A 21,693-nucleotide genomic window follows, 5' to 3' on the forward strand; every position below is an offset into this window, starting at 1 on the left:
AATTCCTCTCAACATGTTTTTGCAAAAGGAGTTGCAAGATTTTGGTGGCTTCATCAGTGGAAAGAAAGCTTTGTTTTTTGCCAGGATTAAAGGTTAGGTTTGATTTGAAGGGTTCTAGAGCTTTTAGAAACTGTTTTGTTCTTTGCCTTCAGTTAACAATGGAAGTATGGACTTTGGGAGTTATTCCCTTGTTACAATTCTGGGAAAAACCTTTAAATTCTGAGATCATCAACTTTCTTCTTTGAATAATAAATAGCCCCACAAGTGTTTTAGATTAAATTAGGTTAATACCTAGCTCTAATTTTGGAGTTTTTGGGCGGGGATGGGGGGGGGGGGGGAATTTAAAGTATTTTTATTTAAGATAGGCATGATCTTGCCTGTTCACAACCCCATGGATTTAAAAATGATGCCTTTTGTATTCGAGGAGCCAAGTGATCATAAATGAGAGAGAGAAACTTTTAAAGTTTTCTGCTTCATGCTATCGCAGGAAATTCCTAATTTGGCATCCTAAGTCTTTGAGTAGCTTTTCCCAGGATAAACCAGTTCAAGAAACAGCATGTGGAGCTTTGTGTCTTGGACTGAATATCTTATAAGCCCTTTTTTATCAGTTTTTGCCCAGAGAGTTCCTATGGACTTTTAGAGCAATAAGCACTGATATTTGTGTCCTTATTAACAAGTATAAATAAAAAAAATCCAGTATTGAAAAGATGTTGCCATAAAGTTTCTCTTGTCCATAGTGATGTGGTAAAATCAATGGAAATTGAGTTTTCATCACTGAGAAGTTGGAATGCAGGAAAGTTGGGAATTGCTGTGATTACTCAGAGCTGGGAGCAAGTAAACATGGACAGACTTTTCCAGAGTTTACCAAGATGAAAGTTTTAAGGCCTGTTTGGGACAGGTCAGAAGCCTCATGGTGACTAACATGAACTCAAGTGTGGTTCTGCTGTGCTGGGACAAGGAGCAGGTCACAGATTTGTTCCCAGATGGGTATCCCCCTTCTGCCTTCATGTCCATGAGCACAGCCCACAGAAATCTCGTCTGTGCACAGGGGGTGCAGTTGTGTGAAATAGTTCTGACAGGCCATGAGAATTCAGGTACTAATGGAATGGAGGGAGAGGAATAGACTTTGCTCTGAGGTAGCTGAGGAGAATGTCCTTTTGTGGTTTGATTTGGGTTGTTTGTTTTTCCTGAGCTGTTCTGTCAAATGCTGAATGATGAGGTAATTTGCTTTGTAATGAGAAAGAAATTCTCACACTGAGCTTTTTATGGGTATTTTATTAGGGAACCTTTAAGCTCTGCACAAGTACATGATTTTGTGTACACTGATGAAGTGGAGCTCCTGCTCTGGCTCTTCGTTTCTTGAGGTTCTAATTTGGGTAGAGCAAAGTGTATTGTAATGAAGATTTTTGCAAATTTTTCTTTCTTGCAAAGGCTTTCAACAGGAAGGAAAGATTAGGGACATAATTGTGATTCATAATTATCTGTGTACGCTCCAGAAGTCTTGTCTTGTATGTAGTCACTGAGATCCATTATGTATGTAGTGTGAGTGATAAAATTGTTACCATCTGCTTACATACTGATAGCAGGTGAAAATAAAGCTATCACTGTAAATGACTTACTGTTATTAAAGCTGAATTCCTGTCTTCAACTAATAAGTTCTGTTTGTGTTTCTCCAGTTCAATTCAAAGGATGCTCTATTATGAATGAGCTTGGAGATTAGAAACTAAGAGTACTGGTACATCCTTCATTAAAGGTGACACTATTGAATCAAACTTCTGGCTGCATAAAAAAGATGTTTAGCTTAGTCCAGAATCCTGCTCTGAAAGGGTGTGCAAGGGTTTCAAAATGACAGGATGCAACTGGTGTGGTTGAAGTATTTGTAGTAAATTTTCCACTCTTAATGGTAATTGTCATTAAAAATCTTTTGATAAGTATTTGAGTTCTCATTGAAGTCTATATCTTTAATATTAGTAGTAGATAAGTGTGCTTTATCTGCTAGATCTCTGTATTTTTGCACTGTGTTTTAAAAATATGCATTATTTTAAGAGAAAAGGTTATTTGCATTGGCAGTAGTAAATTGATTACCAGTTTTCCTGTTGAAAGTTATAAATTATTGATTATAATTTATTTTTTTAATCATATGTCATAAAACCTGTAGAATCAGTTAGAAATGCACATAAAAAGACTGGTTTGGGCAAATTGAAAGGAAATGGTGTAGATTTATGATTTAGCCATGTCTCTGTTTTCTCAATGACTCTGTGCTGTCTTTGAGAACAGTTTCTGTTTGTAATAAGTATCAGCGTCAGTGTGTGCAGTAGAATAAGAAACCTTGATGCACTCAGTAAAACTGAAGTTAACTGGTAAATAAGTAGATCAGATATTTAAATAAATGAAGTTTAGGTGGCTTTGCTTTCCAGACTCCCAGAAAATCCCAGGCTGATTATTTTTTACTTCTTTGTTCTAGTGCCAGTTTATAGAATATGCTAAAGGTCCCTTTCCCTTTAGGTTGAGTAGGTTTATACATGACAACAGCTTCCACCTCTGGTCCCTGTGGGCCTTTGTTTTCTTTTGTCCCTGTGTTTTTGCTCTCTATTAGGAGATAATTCATCCGTGCCACAATGCCAGCTGCTTCTTTCTTAAATGAGGATTTTTGTGTCAACACAAACTTTTGAGAATGAAACATTACATGAGAAACTCTCCCAATGGAACGCAGCTCTCTCCTGTTTTCAGCTTCCTGTAACCAGTAGCTGGAAGGACATGTCAAAAAGAACTTGTAGTCAGTCTTTGAAGAGCTTGTGGGAAGTGTTAAGAAGTTTCTGGCAGGTCTCTCCTTTGTGTTTGCTGTACAGTCTTTCATCTTCTGGAGGTATCAAAGACATCAACTTGGTGGCTTGTTTTTTTTTCTGCTGTTTCAGATCTGTGGTGAACATCCCTTAAATTCCTTTTTTATGGTGACTGTGGCCCTGGAGAGGGGCCTCAGTTGCTGGAACACCAGGGCATTCCTTATAATCATAGTTAAATGGCCAGGGTACTTTCTGCTGTGGCACATTTATTGTTGATGAAAGCTGAGCTGTCAGTGCTGCCTTTCATTTGCCTTGGACATGCTGACAGTAATAGGTGTTGCCTGTGGGCAATGAGTGTTTGGTGTTCTGGTGTGTTATTAACTTTTATTCAAGTTACTGATATATTGGTGTGAAATCCAGATGTTAAGGTAGGAGAAATAACTTGCCCTCCAGCTGATTTGAGATCTACAGCCTTGATTTCTGTGTTTTTTTTTTTCATTTGCTTTCATGGAAGAAAACACAGAAGGGTAATGGTAGTGGTTGTCATACGGACAGATAGAAATAAATTCTCCTATTGATGGTAGTTACTGATTCTTTATCTCTGACAAAATGGGGTAAAGTAGCATCATAGTAGTGTTTGCATCCATTGCTTACTTATTTTAGGCAATGTACTGGGGAGCTTTTTTTTTCTTTCGAGTAACAGTATTTACAGTAAAGTCTTGGCACAGAATTTTCTTACAGTTATGAAAGAAGCTAAAAGATATGGTTATGTGGAAAAACAAACTTGTGACTAAAGTAGTTGCTCTTAATTGAACAAGCACCTTTAGACTTAATAGTGGAAAATCTCTGATTTTTGGTTTGGTTCAGAATAGTCCAAATGAAACCTTGTTTACAGTTTTTAAATAAACACTTGTTAAGTCGTCAATCTGTATTAAGGAAAACTGTTGCAATTAGATTCTGCTGTTACACACGTTTGGGGTAGCTTAGATTCCTGACTAGTGGGTTTTCCTGAAATGGTGTAGGCACATATGGCTCTGCTTCCCTGGAATTACTGCTTTGCCTAAGTCAGTACATTTCAAGGTGATGTTTTAAGTTGCTAATATTTTATAAGTAGGAAGATTATATGAAGCATATAGAGTGTGACAGTAACTTTGTTAATATTACATGGTATTTGACTGGAAATCATTGTCTCTACAGCTCTGACTTGTCTTCTTCAAAATTAAACATAATTAAAACATTCTATTCTCTCTTTGCTCATCCTATTCATCACTCTTACTGACATTCTTTTGTCTTGCAAGCTCTCTGTTAATGATATTTCTTATTTGCAGTTTGGTACTTCATAGATAAAACATAATAATGTTGAAATTACAGTGTATGTTTCTACAGTGTTCCTTCAAAATACCTTCTTATTTCAGTAACAGTGTTGAGGCTTTTTTTAGAACTTTGTGTTATTTCTCCTGTGAATGTGCACCCTGAATGGAGAACTTGACTCTGAGAGCTTTGTCTCCAGGAATTGATTGCACATCTGGAATAGTCAAATTATTTTTCTTTATTTTTTTTATTATAGTATTTTATTTAAAGGATCCACAGGTACAACTTGTGCATTTTATATACATTTGCATTTCATTTTCCTGGTATTTTTGGTGAGTTGATCATGACAGCAGTCTGCTGACTCTAAGGCAATCCATGTTTTTTTTAAATTTTTAGACTGTGCTCAATAATTCAGTAATGTGCCATTATTGCCTATTTAATGTATTCCTGCCATTAAACTTTCATTTCCTTTTGTGCAGTTAAATGTCATTGAGGACTGAACTATACCAGGTTTGTCTTGTGTCAAGATGAGCAATTCAACAGTCCAAGCTTCAAATTCTAACCAAGCAGGTTAAACTTCTTTTCAATAAACTGAAAACAGAGGAACTGCTACTGTTCTTGCCCTGGTGTGGCTCTGTATGGGCAGATACTACTGTTTCAAAATCTTGATATTTTTCTATTAATATCCATCACATTGTTGGTTTCTGTTTCTATATGAACATTATAAGCAAACAGCTTTTCTCTTATGCTATCAAGGCTTTAATTGGGAAGAGAGAATTGCTGAGAAAAGTCTATATTAGATTAAATTTTCAACCATACTTTTAAGAACCAATTTTTAAATGACTGTGTATGTACTCTCCTATTAGAGCAGGAAAATCCAGATGGAATTTCGGACCTCTTTCCAAAGGAAGGTGTTTTCAGCTTTGTTTCTTGCTTGTGTGTAGCTTGTGCAATGACAGCCTTTTAGCTACTCAGCAATATCAAAATGCTACAGAAATGTTATGAACAGAATATCCACCTGAATTTCCATTCTGTATTATGCAATTTGTTGTCTGTTTTCTGAAGGATCACTTTTGGATTCAGTCTAATCTCAAAAAGAAATGTTTTTTATTACTTTTCTGTGTGTCTCTGTCCCCTACTAAGTTTCCAGTTTGTTTGTTGTATTGCAGAGAGCTTGGGATCTCGAAAATGTTGTGTAATTAGAAATGTGCTCCTAAGCAGGCTGTAAATTAGAGCCCCAAGCCTGGGGAAGGGCTGGAGCAGGAGCTGAGCTGTGTTTGCAGTCAGAGCCACACGGAGGGGAGGCGTTCCAGGCAGAGCCACGGGGAGCCAGGCTGGGAGTTCTGCAGCTCAGGGAGGAACTCGTGTCTTTTATTCTTGGGGTTTGATATGTACAACACAACCCTTTCATCAGCCACAACTGGGGATCAGCACAACTAGTTTAATCCTGTACCAGTTGTGGGTTTTTCCAGTGATTTGTGACTTTGTGTATATAAACAACCACAGAGAAGAAAAGAGCAGCCTGAAACGTGCTTGCTTTGAGGCAAACTAATATTTCCCTCACACTCTTCCTGTATTTGCAAAATAATTGTTCCAAACATATATTTTTTCACATGGGGGGCACAAAGCACTACACTGCAACATTTTTCCATTTTTAAGCATTATGTCCAACTTTTAATGATGACTACTGGGATGAAAGTCAATCTCAGTCTCATTTCTAGACTTCCACACTTCCTGAGTAAAAATGACTTCTGTTGTTCCATGGTGTTTTTCTCACTAATCATTTTTCAAAGCTATTTGTCAGTTTACTGGAACAGGTGGGTGGATATTTCATTTTTGTAAGTTTTGTGAAATTGCAGAGTTGAGAGTGTGCCCCAAAAAGCTGTGCCTGGGATGGGAAGCCTGGGGCATGAGCAGTGTGGCTGGGGCAGCAAAGACTCCACAGAGAGGACTTCTGTAATAAAAGGCAAAGAACATTAGATGTCATACTATATAATTTTTCATTGGTAGCTATGCACTTTTTACATATAAAATACATGTCCTTAATGGGGGGACATGACATGACTTGAACAGAGGGAGAGATCAGACAGTCTCAGAGTAAAGTAATTTTTACTGTGTCTTTTCATGGAATGTGTTTTATAAAATGAATCATTTCTTCAAAGGAAAGGGTCCAAGATATTTCTAAATTTATAGAGTAACTTGTTTACTCTGTTAGTGTCTAATCTTCACAATTGGAAAGGGATCATTAAATGGAAATGTTGGTATGAACTTGGAAATACATTAATACATAAAAATGTCATATTTGAAAGCAGAACAGCACTTGCACATTTTCCAGTTTTAACCTTTGTACTGATCTTTCTTTGCTTTTTTACTTTGTTTATTTATTGACTGTTATGTTGCACTGCATTTGTATCATTTTCCTTAACAAAACCTCACAGCTTTGCTGAGAGTGCCCGAGAGCAATATGAAAAACTGTCCACCATGCACAACAACATGACTAAATTGTATGAAAATTTGGGAGAATACTTTACCTTTGATCCCAAAGCAATAAGCATAGAAGAATTCTTTGGCGACCTGAGCAACTTCAGAACTCTCTTTTTGGTGAGTATTGTCTGCAAAATATTATATATACACTTTTCATATATTTTTTCTGTCAATTTTAATTCTTTTCTCGTGCCTCTCTTTTTTCTATCATAGTTAAGTTTGTGTTTTGTTCTGTGTCAGGAAATTGGGTGGATGTTTCCAGAATTATTTAGATTTTGATCACACATAACTGTTGTCCTCCAGTTTGTAACTTGACAACTCAACTGTGAATAAGGTTGAGACACATGAATAGTTAGAAAATATCTTTCCTCTTTTAAAAAGAATTGCCTGTTGGCTGATACACAAGAAAGAGATGTGATCTGAACAGCATGTTAAAATCCAGCCCTGAATGGACGTGCCTACACTCCTGTTGTGTTAGATCTGGGGGATGCCTCAGTGGCACAGAAACCTTGGAGATGAGCTCTGAGTGCTGGCACAAGTTCTCTTTTGTGCTTGTGTTGCCATTTCCAGGCATCCAGAGTGGTCAGAGTGTGTCTTTTTTATGAAGAAATTTAATAATGTCATTTTAAACAGTGAAGTTTTTAATGGATTTAATGTCATCTTTCCCAGTGGCTCTGTGGGAGCCATAATTAGCTGCACCATGGGAGGTGCACAGGGAAAACAGATGCCTGGAATGTCACGTTGTGTCTCTGGAGAATACAAACATCTCTTGGAAATACCCCTGTTTGCCATACAGCTGGGGCTCATCCTCTGCCTCTTGCCAGGAGCTGCCTTAATTTATTGTGCAATCATCAGGCTTTCAGTGTGATGGAGGAAAAACTGCTTTTAACATTCTTGGTGGGAGAGGCTGTTGTGAAAGGGTTTGGTGCAGTTAAACCACTCTCTGTGGTTGAATCTTTTTCTTCTGCTGCATTTGATTTGAAGCAAGTAGCTTTTGTAAATTTTCAGCTTTTTTTTTCAAATGTAATCCCACCCTTATATTTCAGTTACATACTGAATCAATTTTAACAGTCTTCCTTGCTTTTTAAAATTTGGATACATGTCCTAGCAGTGAACAAATCAAGTGTTAAGGTCTCTTTCTGGTAGGCAGAGGTTTTTCAAAGTAGAAGAGCTATACCACAAATAGTGTTTCTGAGTTTCCACAGAAGTTTGTTTATAATTTTAGAAAGTGCTGAATTCTTGCATAGCTTTTATTATTTTAGAAAGTAGACAAAATAATTTCCTAGAATACTGTTCTAATGTTACATGTGGGTCTAAATAGTTAATTATATCCATCTGATGCTGTGGTCTTTAACATTTTATCTGTCCTTTTGTCTTCTAAACCTCTTCTTAACTAAGTTATTCACTAATGAAATGAACTTGGACCATATGTATGATGCATACTAATTTAAATAAGAATACTCCAATATAAAGCAGATAAATCTGAGGCCTCTGTAGCTGGAGGAGACACTTTCTTTTCCACAGCATCACTTCTGCTTCAGTCACTTCACTTGTTCACATACATACAGTAGTAGTAGTAATTGTAATTAGGTCTTTTGAGAATTTCTTGACTTATTTTATCCACTAGAGCAGAACCTTGTAGACTTTAGTGGCATAAAGATTGTTGTTTAGGGATTTAATTTTTTCCAGACACTTGAGCAAGGCCTAGGGCAAACATTAGAAGTTCACAGTACAGCGTTTGTGGGTTTTTTTCTATAAGGAAAAAAATTACTAAAAAGAATTACCATTTTCTGTACTATTTTGATGTTTGCAAGAAGTTTCCCTGGAAGAAAGGAAAAAGATGCTGAAACTCCTTTAATCTGTAGGATTTACTCTAAGAAAGAAATAACTCCCGATAAGAATTCAGGAGCAATCAGATAAGACTGAGGATATACAGCCTCTCCAAAGGTTCCCTTGAGCTTGCATATTTATTGAGTTTGCCCAGTTCTCACTGATGTAATGCCTGCATCCTTTCTCCCAGTGATCCCATCAACTTATTTTAGTATTTTGGTAAATGATTGAAATATAACTTCACATATTTTTGAAATATTGATGACTGATTTCTTCCTATTTATCATTCTCCTATCTTCCTGCTAGTGCCTGACTATTGATAAAGCTTCTTTCTTCTGCCATTGGCCATTTTTATTTAGGAGTCCAGAAGTTCTTCAAATTGCTGCTTTTGGTTTTGTTACTCACATTTCTGTCGTGAACATTCATGACAAGACAAATCATAGAAACTTAAGGTACCTTGGGTTGCACTGAGGTGCTGTAAAAGGGTCAGAGTTGCCCTCCTGCTCAGAGGTGCTGGTGTGAAAGTTAGTCCAGGCTGGAAGGAGCCTGGCTTGAGGGAGTTGGGAATATGCCCATGGATGCAGATCTCCTGACTGGGAGACTATTGAAGGTTTTGCTGAAGCCCAAGGAAGTAACATCCATTGCTTTCTCCTCACCCATAGAGCCAGTCATGGCCTTAGAGAGGCCAGTCAGGTTGGTCAGTCACAATTTACCCTTTATATGTCCAACATTCCTGTTTCAAGTCTCCTTCTTGTACTTCCTGTACCTGGAAATGGCTTCCAGAAGGAATTGCTCTGGGATCTCCCTGAGAACAGAAGCGATGGCTGGTCATTGTGTGGTGCACCAAGGTTTTCTCACTTTCTTGAACAGGAGCTTCTTTGCCTTTTCAAGGCATTCAAATGTTCCTTGAGTCCCTCAACCCTACGATGACATCAGTGTGAGCTGCCTGTGAGACAGTGATGGCCAAGGTTGAGATGAAGGTGGCACAAGTATTTCCACTCCTCTTTGACATTCCATGCTCCAGGCCTGTTTTTCATCTCCCTTTGTCTGTCCATGTAGCTATAAATGCCTTTCTCATTGCTTTTCTCATTGAAAGTTTCTCTCCACGTGAGCTTTGATTTAATCACTCCCCTCCCTGGGCAGTTCCCCCTGGATGATGTGGCTGCCCTTCCCATTCTCCATGGTTGTGCCCTGTGTCAGAGCTCCAGCAGGAATTCCCTGTTTGCCACCTGTGGCCCCTGTGCCACCTCCTCAGCTTCCCACATGGCAGGACAGGTGTTGCTTGTGCTTTGGGAAGGTTTTCCTCCAACCTTAGTTGTGAACAACGAATACTTTACATATACATTGTGTTTTAATTGAGACCACAGTGTATATAGTTTGAGATAATTGGCCTTTGTGAGTGCTTAAATTCCACATAGCCCTTCAGAAAAGCTTCACTTGGCTTCTATTACCTTTGTACAACAGCTGTTTGCCTTTGCTTTGCTTAGCATGTGATTCTGCTGTATAAAAGCAGAATTTGACTAAGTAGGCTGATTGTAATATCAATTTTTCTTTCTTTTACAACCAAAAAATATGTTATGGAGTCATGCAACTTAGTGTATTTAAAGAAGATGGAATATATATGACTGGTTTTAGAGATGATTCTTTAAGAATTAAATTAGAAATATATTCTGAATGGCACATCCCCAGGTCACAGAGAAAGTTCTTTGTGTGTTTGTATGTTCAGATACATATAAAAGTAAATCTGGAGCTTCATATGTTTGTCTTACAAAACTCACATCAATCTATTTTAATGGTAAGAAAACACCTGCTTTTTTGAAAACTGATGTTAAAGACTTTTGACAATTGTTGCAGGAAGGGCCATACTTAATGGAAAATAATGCTCATTTTATTTCTTGAAATGTAAAAAGAGATGCATGCATCATTTTTCTAATGACTTGCCTTTTGCAAGTTGGACAAGAACAGTGTTTAGCAAATGCACCTCCACACGGTCTCAGCATTCAGCAGATGTTTGGCTGAATGAAGAGATGTAGAGTTTATGAGAAAAATGTTTTCTGAAAATCAGTGTTGTTTTTCATCCTTCATTCTTCTGATCAAAACATATCAGCAATACAGGGATATTCCTTTGGGTCCAGTAGTTTCTCTTCAAGTTATTTTCCAACAAAATTTTTTCACACAAGTAATTTGTTATTCTGTTATCCCTAAACAACAGGAGGAAAGGCAATTCTGGGCAGGTCAGTTCCTGTATCAGCCTTTCTCAGTTTCTTTGTGAGACACTGATTAGGGTTGGAGCACTTTCTAGACTTTCCCAACAACAGACAATTACCTAAAAACATTGATTCTTTTGTGGGCACTTTGTTGTTCATTTTTTGTCTTAAAAACTGTAAGATACAAGTCTCAAATCACTTACCGAAAGCAAGTGCAGTCTTTAGTTTTTATCCACATATACCTTTGACTGAGAGAGAATAAATATTTTTAGGGCTGTTCTGGGCTGTCAGGAGCAGGGAGAAGGTGTTGTGTGGGTAGTTCCCAGTCTGAGTGACACTGTGGAACTGCCCATTGTCCACCTGCACGTTGCCAGATAACCTGACAGCCCCCTGAGCATCCCAAACGCTCCCTTGTGAGCCCTTTCGGTTCAGCTGCAGGACAGGGGATGGGCCTGGGGTGCAGGGAGAGGAAAGAGGGGTCATTTATTTATTTAATTATTATTCTGTATCTGCTCCCACTTCATCCCCAGGCTTCTCTAGCCATTTGTGCAGGAAATGTAATTAGAGCCCAGGGCACAGTGAGCCAAGGAAATAAAGTGTGCATCACTTTCCTGCAGTCAGACATCGTGTCCCTCCCAGGCTCCTCATGGCTCTGCTGAGTCTTGCTCAGTCCTTCCTTTTTTTTTTTTTTAATTTATCTTAAAATTAGGTAGAATATTTAAACGTTTGAAGTGAGCTCTTAAATAGATTTTTCCTGGTACTTTTATCACCTCTGTCTTCATTTACCTCTTTGACTTTGTGCCTAAGTGTGTCTTGATAACCTGGATAACCTTCAAGGAGGTGCATCACAGGATGTAAGGAAAGCACTTGAGCAGGACTTGCCTTTGCCAGTGGAACACGAGTCAAATTCAAGCCTAGAAGAGAAGAAAAGAAAAGGTGTATTCTCTTGAAGCTGACAATGGCAGAGAAATTTAACCAAAAAATACTATAAGGGATGGTTTTTGTTGTGTTTTGTTTGTTGGGGGTTTTTTCAATTAAAATAATAAATCCACTGGATAATATCTATTTTATATTTAGGACTATTCTAAAGAAATACTTTTTAGATTTTTATTGATTTAGTCCTTTATTCCATTGAAAGTAAACACAAATTTTGATTGTCCTTGAGGACTATTGCAACCTGATACATTTTGGCTTGATACCGTTTCAGGCTCTTATCAAATAATGATTAATCAGTTGCCTGAAGCCAAATGCCAGTTTGTTCTCTGTTTGGCTTTACTTTAACTTGCTGTCTCACAGTTTATATCAAATGACCTATAATATTTTTAAGCTGTCACTTTCTGAATGTTTTCTTCTGTTGGTATGGAAAAACATCCACCAAATCTGTCATCCCTGCATTTGCAAATGGACATAAACTTCCCTTTAATCAGATTGTGTGCTTTGTGAAAGTTGTATGAAATATGTACCTCAGCATTAGATTGGAAAAGTTCTTTTTTGTTTTTAAATGTTTCAAATTTTGGTTTTGTGGGCTCCCCTTTGAAGCAGATAGTCTTAAAGGTGAATTTTGAGTCTAAAAACTAAGTCATTTTTGAAGCAGTAAGAGGCATTTGTGGGCATAGTTTTCTGAAAGGCAGGGAAGCTTTTTTGTTCAGTGAAGTGTTTTTTTTCATATCTGGTAGACAACTTTATCAGTGGTGACTGCTTCCCTCTCTTTTATATCAGGAATTGGAATAGGGATTGAAATTACATTATAAATGTACTAGGAGAAGGGTTGTGTTCCAGTATAAGTAACTGTTTAAGCAGATGTGGGTAACTCCTCAGGTGGCAGAATGAGGGATGGGTTTGGGTAAAAGTTCAATGGAATGAAGTGCCCTCCTGTATCAGCACTGCCTGTTGATTGATGGCACCCTGTGGCCAGGATCTCTTACAGTAACCCTGCAGTGCAACACTCAGAAAGGGAAAATCTCCCCAAAATGATAAGATATATGAAATGATCAGTAAACTGAACAATTTTTATTGGTGACCACTATTCTGGTCTTTCAGCAGTTTATAAGATTGATGCTCTGTCCCAGACAGGAAACAAAAAGTGTTATGTTGCCTTCATCAGAAACAGCTTTCACCACAGTGGATTCAGCATCTTGAGTATAAATGTACCTGTAAGACCTTTTCTTCTTTCTAATATTTGTTTGCTTATGACTTGCTTCAAAGTAAATTTCAAGCTCCATGACTTGCTGTTTTGTTTTTTGTTTGTTTTTTTTTTTTCCTGTAGCTTTTTAGAAATGTTCCTTGAATACAGCAGGTCATTGGCTACAGTAATATAAATCAATGAATATACAATACATGAATAAGTACATAATAAACATCTGATTTACTATGAAATATGATGCATAGTCAGGCTAAATTCCCAGCTTTCAAACTCGTAAATTGAGTTTGTAATTCAGGAGTGGCTTAAAAGAAAGGCTTTATTTATTCATTGTTCTCCTTGGTTATTTGTCTGGGAATAGTTTGTCCCTTCTGCCTAAAAAGTAACAGTTCTTTAATGCAGTCTGAAAGATAACAGTTTCCAGCTAGCAGGAAGCTATGAAAAAATAAAGAATAATGAGCAAGAAGTATTTTCTTCAGCGAAATTTCCCAAGAGGTAGTATCAAAAGTGAAACATTGTCCTTATTAACAGGCAGTATATAGCAAACCCTTCCTCCCATCTGTCCCAAAAAATGAAACACAAACCTTTTTGTAAGCTCTCTAAATTCTCATCTGAGTGTATACATCCAGCTAGTGCTGGGGAGAATTATTTTTAATCATTATACTGAATAAATCAGGAATTAGGGTGGGCTGTGAAAGTTTCCAAGCACTGGAACCAGAAGCCAAAGAATTCACTCAGGAGTGGTAACTCAACTTTATTTACAAAGAGTTAGTGCTGCTGGATAAGCACTTCCTCTACTCATAACATAAACCACAAGGATGACTTTTCTCTTGGAAGCACTCTGAAAGATGTAAAGATAAATAATAATAAAAGAAATTAAACTGAATCAAAGTACACCACGTTGGCAAACACTTAAAGACTGGGAAGTGTAGAAATAACAGGCAGCAAAGATGGGGTTGGGATTTTGTTCTGACCTGTCTAACTTGTTTCTTTGGTGACGTGAGTGGGGTAAAAGCACTAGATGTCATATTTCATGCTACTGGTGCCATTGATTAAGTAATATTTTCCAAAGTAATGTGGGAAAACATAGTTTAGAAGAAACATGAAGTTAAATTTCCTAATCTTGAAAAGGAACAGGATTAAAAACTTTGCATCAGAATTTTTTATTTGATATTCAATGCTGATAGCAGTGAGTCCGACTGAGTAATGTCATTTTTCCCAGGCATCATCTTGGAAGTTTGTAATATTTAAATGAGGATTTTGAATCCTGATTCCAGTCTGAAAACAAGGCATAGTTTGGGATTTTGGCTGTTGAAAAGCCCTTGCAAACCAGTGGCTTTATTGCATGCTCTGGGTGGCTCCCTTGGGCATGTTCTCAGTGTAGCAGAAACCCCTTCCCAGAGAACACGTGCAGGCTGCAGATGCCAACATCTGCCCCAGCATGTTTCTGAAAAGCTTCATGTGTTAGAAGGAATTTGGCTTCTCTCTAAAATCTCCACAATTTTGTTTCACATGTGTAGTCTTAGCCTCATCATTCTGTTTGTTCTTATATCTTATTAAGATAATTTGATAATTGAAATCCATGTTTGTCTTAATTGTGATTTCAGATTGATCTCTGCATTATTGCAGCTTCAATTAGCTTGCTGATGTTGTGGTAAATTATGGCTCATTCACTTCCTTAGGTTCATATTTGCTTGCTTATCACGTTCAGGAAAATCCAAAGCAAGCTAATAGAATTGGATAATCCTGTCAAAGCACAATATGAAGCACAAAGTGGAAGGTGTAAGAAACCTCAAGAAAAAAAATGCAGCTGGATAAGTGTATGCCTTCAGTGTTGGGTTTTCTCACATTTGTTATTCTTTGGAGTGTAATGGCACACAAGCTCTAGGATGGTTCTTTGCACCAACCATGTCTTTAAGGAAGCTGCAATATCCTTCTAACCCAGTTTTATTCTGTTATTTAAACACTTTGTACACTACATTGTGTGTAATTTTCGCAGCCTCTCTTAAAATCTGTTGAGAATTTCTAGCCAGAAACTTAGAAACCTTACAACAAATCTCAGTCAGGCTTTTGTTTGAACAGTTCTCACAGATTTACCTTAGGGTGAATTTTTGTTAAAAAGTCTAAAGGATTGTGCTCACATGATGATGCAAGGCTTCACCTGCCAAAATGCTGAGTTGTCTCTTCCTTGATCCACAAAGATTGCTTCTGGAACAAGACAATAATTCATCTGCTCTGGGCCTTGGTTACTCTTTTCAGATTGTACCCAAGCAGCCATTTTTTTTTTTACTGGGGCTTTTGGGTGTTGTTTTTTTTTTTTTATAAAGACAATGATACAGTTTTGTTAATGTGTGTGCATTTCAGCTCTGTGTCTCTTTCTGGAATAACCTGAATTAGGCATTTGTGTTTATTCTGCTATCCAAATATTGATTGAAAGGAGCTGGTAAAACAGTCCCAAATCTGTCCACTTGAGGGCTATTTAGTAATCATTCAAACATATACAGATGAGTAATTAAGTAATACAATACAGCTTTTTATTGGTAATCTTAAACTTGGTTCAGCAAACACTGCAAACCTCTTCTGCCTTTCATCAGGAGACAGTTTTAAGTGTTTTTGCACCAGCAGCAAAGCCCTTCTGTGCACCTGAGCAGTCAGCAGAGCTGCCCGTGCCAACCCCCAGTCTGTGCTGGCATTTCCCGGGCATTCATCCCTGGCAGCTGGGACGGCTCTGCTGCACCAACCACAGGGCACTGTCCCACTCCTAATCTCTTCTACTTACCCTTTCATGAGCACCCATCAGGAAATTCAATTTGTCTGCTCTTCTTTAATACCAGCTCATTACATCTCTTTTCCATTATTTTCATAAGGATAACAATGTATTTAAATGTGTTATCCTCCAAGGAATACCAAAAGATCTTTCTTTTACATGTAAACTGATTGCTCAATCTGCTGTACTTGTAGTCTCTTTATTTCTGTAGATTAACTTCCACTTAATCTGAGTTTGTTGTTCCTAATGATTTATGACTGAAAAATATTATTTTGCTGGAACTTCAGTTGACATATTTTGCAGTTGCAAGGCAAGTTTAGGGAAGGCCTGAGGGATCACAGGCAGCCCTTCGTTATTGGTGCATGACCGCTTTGTAGCCAACTGCATCTCTAATATCCAGGGAGGTTTGTGCATTACAGTTTGTTTTCTTTCTTCTCATTTTTAATAATTTACCTTTGAGAGTCTATTTACAACTATGTCGATGCGTGAATATGTTTGTCTGTCAAAACTTTAAGATATGTACAGAATGCAAGAGCTGCATTAATTTTTTATTTGCTTCTTAAGGAAGCCAAGCTGTAAACTGGCAGTGCTGAGTGCAAGAGCTGCACTTCAGTGAATCCTAATAAACACAAGGGGAAACATCAAACTATGTGCCTCTTCAACTAACTCACTTAAAAAGAGATAATATTCCTTGCCGAATCTATTTCTCTGCTAGGAGAGACAATAATTTGGTTTTGTTTTTATTATAAAAAAACAAACCCACACTCAAACTTTCTATAACTTTTAATTTGCTGTTGAATTAGCAAAACTGCATGGCCTTCTGCACCAACCAAGAATACAGAGGGTCATGAGCAGCACATCAAAAAGGGGGTTGTTTACATTTAAATATTTCTATCTGTTGAGATTCACTTGGGAAATATTTTTTGCATACATTTACGTGTTTTGAAAAGACAGTATCTAGATGAATGCTTTTCAAAATGTTTTCCAAAGCTGTTGGGAAGGCTTTTATTCTTACCCATGCCTTGCATCTTGCTCTGTGACATTTGTCTGATTTGTAACTTAGATTAGTTTAGTTTTATCCTTTAATTAGGGAATAAATCTGGTTGTGTAGTGAATACCTATAAACACTAGTGAGTACTTTGTCACTGTTGAGCTACCTTGCAGTAACAAAACTGCTGATTTTTTTTCATCTCTCTTTTAAAAGCAATGCTGGTTACAGAGCCATTCTTTTCAGTATTTAAACTAATCTCTGCCTTCTAAGGTAATTTAGCCTGCAAACCTACACTGAAAGGCTATCACTGGCATTTGATACCCAAAAATAACGTGGTAATCTGAAATAGCACTGTCCTGTATTAAAAGAAATCCACTGAATCTCAGGAGTTTGGAGAGAAAAGGTTTAGAGGAGTAAGAAGCAAGCCAAAAGAAAAAGAGGTGAAAGGATGAGATGATGTCCAGGTCTCTCTTAACTTTCCTTGATGCTTAAATTCGGATTGGTGGGGCCCAAATGACTCTGCTATAAAACAGGTGCAGAATCATGTCCCATTTGTATTAAATATTGTTAGACTTATACACAGTCTGAACATCTAGAAAATGAGGAAATACTTAATAATAAAGTATTCAAAGCCACAGGAGAGATAAAAATAACCCTTTGCAATGAAACTGTGAAAAATGAAACTTAAAAAGATTGGTGGTACAATCCAGGCAGAGCAAATGCTGTAGAAACCACTGTATGAATGAGTCAAAATTCTCTCTACATTTATTTACAGTCATCTTCAATCAGCTTTGAGAAACTAGGATTGAATTTGTTAGCAATATTAATTCAAATATAAAGTATGTTTATAAATATAGATGAATATAGATTTTATTTTGCTTTCAGCAATAATTTGAAAACTAGTGGGAGTATGTTCTTGCCAATTATTTATTTCCAGCTTTCATCCAGCTCTGACTAAATGTACAGTGGTAAATGACATAAGAAATATGAAATGATCCAGAGTCCAAGTGCCTGATGGAGAGTAATAACAACCAAGTACATTCCAGGTGGTAGATGGGTGTGGATAGATGAAGATAAGCACTGTCACACAGAGTTATCAGTATGTGGTTATCTTACAGTTTTTCTAAAAGATTGAACCTTTATTTTGAATTATCTTTTTTTTAATCATCATTGGTATCCATAGTATTTTATGAACTTCAGGCTGAATTTTCACACTCTCCCTTCAGCTGGAGCTTGTACAGCCTGGCTCAGAGTGAATTCCAGATACAATAACTTTAGAGCTTGTTTGGTTCAGTCTGCTGTAGTCTTCCTGTTAAAAATGTGACAGAGTCTGTGATCTAATCACAGTATGTCAATGGCTACTGGGCTGCTAGTGCAGCCATGACATTTCATATTTGCTTTCTCTCATAAGATTGTGGGCATTTACTTCCATTACAGCCTGTGAAGTTACAGTAAAATGAAATCTCTGTCAAGTGTGATTGAATGTGCAGAGACAGAATGTCCAAAATCAAAAGGGATAAGAGATTGATTTTTGCCCTTTAATTCTCTTTTCTGTTTTCTGAAAGAAAAGGTGTTTCTCAGTGCAATTGGTTCTCTGATGGTGCAGTGAGTGCAGTTCTTGGTCCAATTTTCAAGTGAGGCCACGAGTACCATCAGCAGTAACTGTGATATCCAGCACCTCTGCAGAGGTGTCAGCTCTGAAAGAAGGGGTGAAATTAGGGCTTTACCTCAGGAAACTCTTGAAATGGCAAATGCCACTAAAATATGGTGTCCCTTGCTTGAGTGAATGTTCTGTATCTGGAAGCATTTTGGATTCTTGCGTTGCCAACATTAATAGAATTTATATATCATAACATTGAAAGGTGCTTTAGATAGGACTTTCTTTTGGAAGTGACAGTCACCACCCATCATTTCATCCCAGCATGTGCACAGCAAGGTGACAGTTTAGTTTGGATATTAGGAAAAATTTCTTCACTGAGAGTGAGGAGTCAGGCATTGGAACTGTGTTTTTTCAATTTTCATTCTTCTGATGAATAATGGTGATGTGTACAAATAATATGGCACCTCAAAGATTTCTGAAGATGCTTGAAGTATTGGGCTGCCAGTCCCTGTTTTATTCTCTCTCACTGGTTATAAATATCTGTGCAAACAAGGTTATTTTTGTTATTTTGCTTTTCCTCAGTATAGAGACACTCATGCTCATTTTATTTAATGCAGGAGGCATTAAGAGAAAACAACAAAAGAAGAGAATTGGAGGAGAAAACGAAGAGAGCCAAACTGGCCAAGGAGAAGGCAGAGAGGGAGAGGCTGGAGAGGCAGAAGAAGAAGCAGCAGTTGATTGATATGAACAAAGGTAAAGCATCATTTTGGGCAGGCAGGTTTGTTAAAAGAACAAAGTTAGGCAAACCAAACCAAAGGCTGTTTCTGTATGAGAAATACTTGCTGAAAGTTTTGAAAGGTGAAAGAAAGTTAGCTTTTTCAATATTGAAAATTCCATTTTGTTTTAGCCTTCTGTAATTCCATACCTGCCACTTAAAATATGTAATGCTCCTTTCAAGCTGTTTTGTTGTCAATTATTGGCTTTTTTCATTTGTAGCAGTTAATTGATTTTTTTTTTCATATTTTTACTGCCAAGAAGGAGGATCTTACTTGCTTTGGTCTTAATTTCATTCTGTAAACATCTCTATAATCAAGGTATTGTGGCAACTAATGTCTTTCTTTTTGGGCCTGGGGCTCTGTTATAATGGATGTTCTCCCAGTAGTCCTATTAGGAGCTGGAAAATCTGGTTGAGCTTGGAGCCTAAGTACAGAGTGACATTTCAGCATGATAAAAAGCAATTGTGGAGCTTGTCAGCTGTGAGAATATTGTATTGCACACGAGGCCACCCTGAGAGAGAAGAAAGTAAAAAAGCAGGAGGAGTGGAAGGGGTTTGATATTGATGCTGTGCATATTTCCAGAAGGTTGTAAAAAACAGGCTTTGTCCTTTACCTGTCTGACTCCAGAAGGCAAGAAGAGGTGGGAAAACTGTGTTTGTGCCAGAGATTACTTGCAGGTTTTTATTCAGTTCCTGTGAGTTCCCTAATCTGACCCAGCTGTAAAGAACTTGAGCTTGGTATCCACTGAACAGGCCCATCCTCTGAAAATGCTGTTTGGTGTTTGGAGGGTTTCTCCAACAGCACCACAAATTCTGTTCTTTGTGGCCTTGCTTGAACAGTGACACTGCATGGCATACTCTGCAACATAACATGTAGTGAATGACTCTTGCCTTGTATAGATGAGAAAATTTAATATCAGACCATATAAAGATTTGCCTAATTTCATTTTAAGTATATAAAAAATTAATACAGGCATAAATACATTGTCTTAATTTTGTGGAGTGAAGCTAATGGAGATTTCTAATGAGGCTTTTCTAGTCCATTCTATGAACATTTGACTAATATTTAATATCTGTCACCTGCCAAAGGAAAAAATGTCTTTGGTAATTTGGACAGGCACTTTCTGTGAGTGGAATGAGCCCCATCTTACTGTCCCTTCCTCAGCCTCCCCTCATCCACTGTGCTTGAAGTCACACTGAGAGGCCATTTCAGCTACCACTGAAGACCTTGTAAGCCCAAAGGCTTTATTAGCTGTTGCAAAGTGTGAAAAGCACACTTAGATTGTGTTGACTGTGAACTGGTCTGTGTTCAAGGGCTGTGGCTCTCAGTTTGAATCACAACCCTTTCAGTTGCCTCAGCCCAGCAGGTGAGAACTTACCTGGCTCCAGCCCTTCATTTTTTAAGCAGGTGAGGAGCAGACCACCTGAAAATGGCATAGATGCCTCAGTACACTGACAGCATTTTTGGTTTTGTGATGAAAGACTTTTCTTCTCAACAGATAAAACAGAAGTTCAGTTTTGCATTATAGTCCTCTTTGACTGAAAATGCAAATATGTGAATAACTGTACAAGGACCAATGCACCAAAACTGCCATTTAAATAACCAATATTTCTAAACCTGTGACACAAAACTAGCTTAAAATTTCGGAAATTTTTGTTTTTCAATTTCCAAATATATTGAAACAGCCATTTCACATGTTACAACTCCAGAGCCCTGGCAGGAGGAGGGGGATACATCCACCCCCACTGGATTCCATGACATTGATAGTCAATTGGCTGGTTTTGCCAAGTAACTAATTTTTTCTCAAATGCATCTACTTCTGTGTGCTCATTCCTGCTTATATAAATAGTTTGTGAATTTGTCTAAGTGAATGTGACACAGAAGACTTAAAGGAAGGAGGCAGATGTCCTCTCAAGCTGTCATCTTGACAAGGTGATTTTCACCCAAAGGGGTGTTTTAACCTAACCCTCTCTCAGCTATTTCTCTTGCTGTGTCTTCAAGAATAACATTTTAACATATTGCTACAGCCTTTGAGGTCAGGGCAATGGGGTTCCTCCATTTCCCAGCCTTTTAGTGTGTAGTTCTATAATAAGGATATTTTGGTTGTTACCTGGCTGTTTAGTGGCAACTTTTTTTGAAGCCACTGGAGCATCCAGATTATATTAGTTATAATTAAATGTTTCAATTAATATCAGTTTCTTAGTGTAACTGCAAAACACTTAAGTGTGGCCAAAATCAAGAATAATTGAATATCTAGTGATGAAGTAGCCTCAATATTTTGGAGACCAATTTACTTAGTTTGGTGGTTTTGTGCTTTGTGCAAATGAGATGCCACATAAACACTGCGAGTAAACCGATATAAATCCCACTAAATATTCCAAAATATGTAAAGAGTAAAAATACAGAAAAACTATATAACAATGACAATTCAAAAAATTCATCAAAATTGTTAGAATCAGGTGAATTTCTAATTCTCATTTGAATTTTGCCAAGAGAAGTAAATTGTTATGTTGTCATGGAATTCTACTCTTACTTAAATTAAGGATTTTCAGAATAAATTTTGAACTATTCCTAGTGGAAAAGTGCATTTAATATAACGTTGTTTAAAATTATCCCTTAAAATATTTTATCATGAGACCTGTTGCTTAATATTAAACCTTCCATTAAAAAATTCTTACTGTTAATACCCATTTCCCATTATGTTGTGCCTCAGCCTCACCCTGTGAGCTGTGCAGGACATTCCAGCACCTGTGGCTGTTCTCCTGTGGGTGCAGCTCCCCCTCCTCACCTGTGGCTTTGGGGCT

At 37.5% G+C, this 21,693-nt stretch overlaps 1 protein-coding gene across 5 annotated transcripts in view; it reads left to right on the top strand.

The window, feature by feature from the left end:
- Positions 1 to 21,693, top strand: part of DIAPH2 (diaphanous related formin 2) — a 197,873-nt gene that overhangs the window by 109,124 nt on the left and 67,056 nt on the right. For all 5 annotated transcript variants that reach the window (XM_071569711.1, XM_071569712.1, XM_071569713.1 and 2 more), the window contains 2 exons: positions 6,530 to 6,695; positions 18,731 to 18,866. In XM_071569711.1, the coding sequence (XP_071425812.1) occupies positions 6,530 to 6,695; positions 18,731 to 18,866 (302 nt within the window). The remainder of the gene's footprint in view (positions 1 to 6,529; positions 6,696 to 18,730; positions 18,867 to 21,693) is intronic.

The sequence above is a fragment of the Pithys albifrons genome, chromosome 14 (genome assembly GCF_047495875.1).
Source record: "Pithys albifrons albifrons isolate INPA30051 chromosome 14, PitAlb_v1, whole genome shotgun sequence".
NCBI classification, from domain to species: domain Eukaryota; kingdom Metazoa; phylum Chordata; class Aves; order Passeriformes; family Thamnophilidae; genus Pithys; species Pithys albifrons.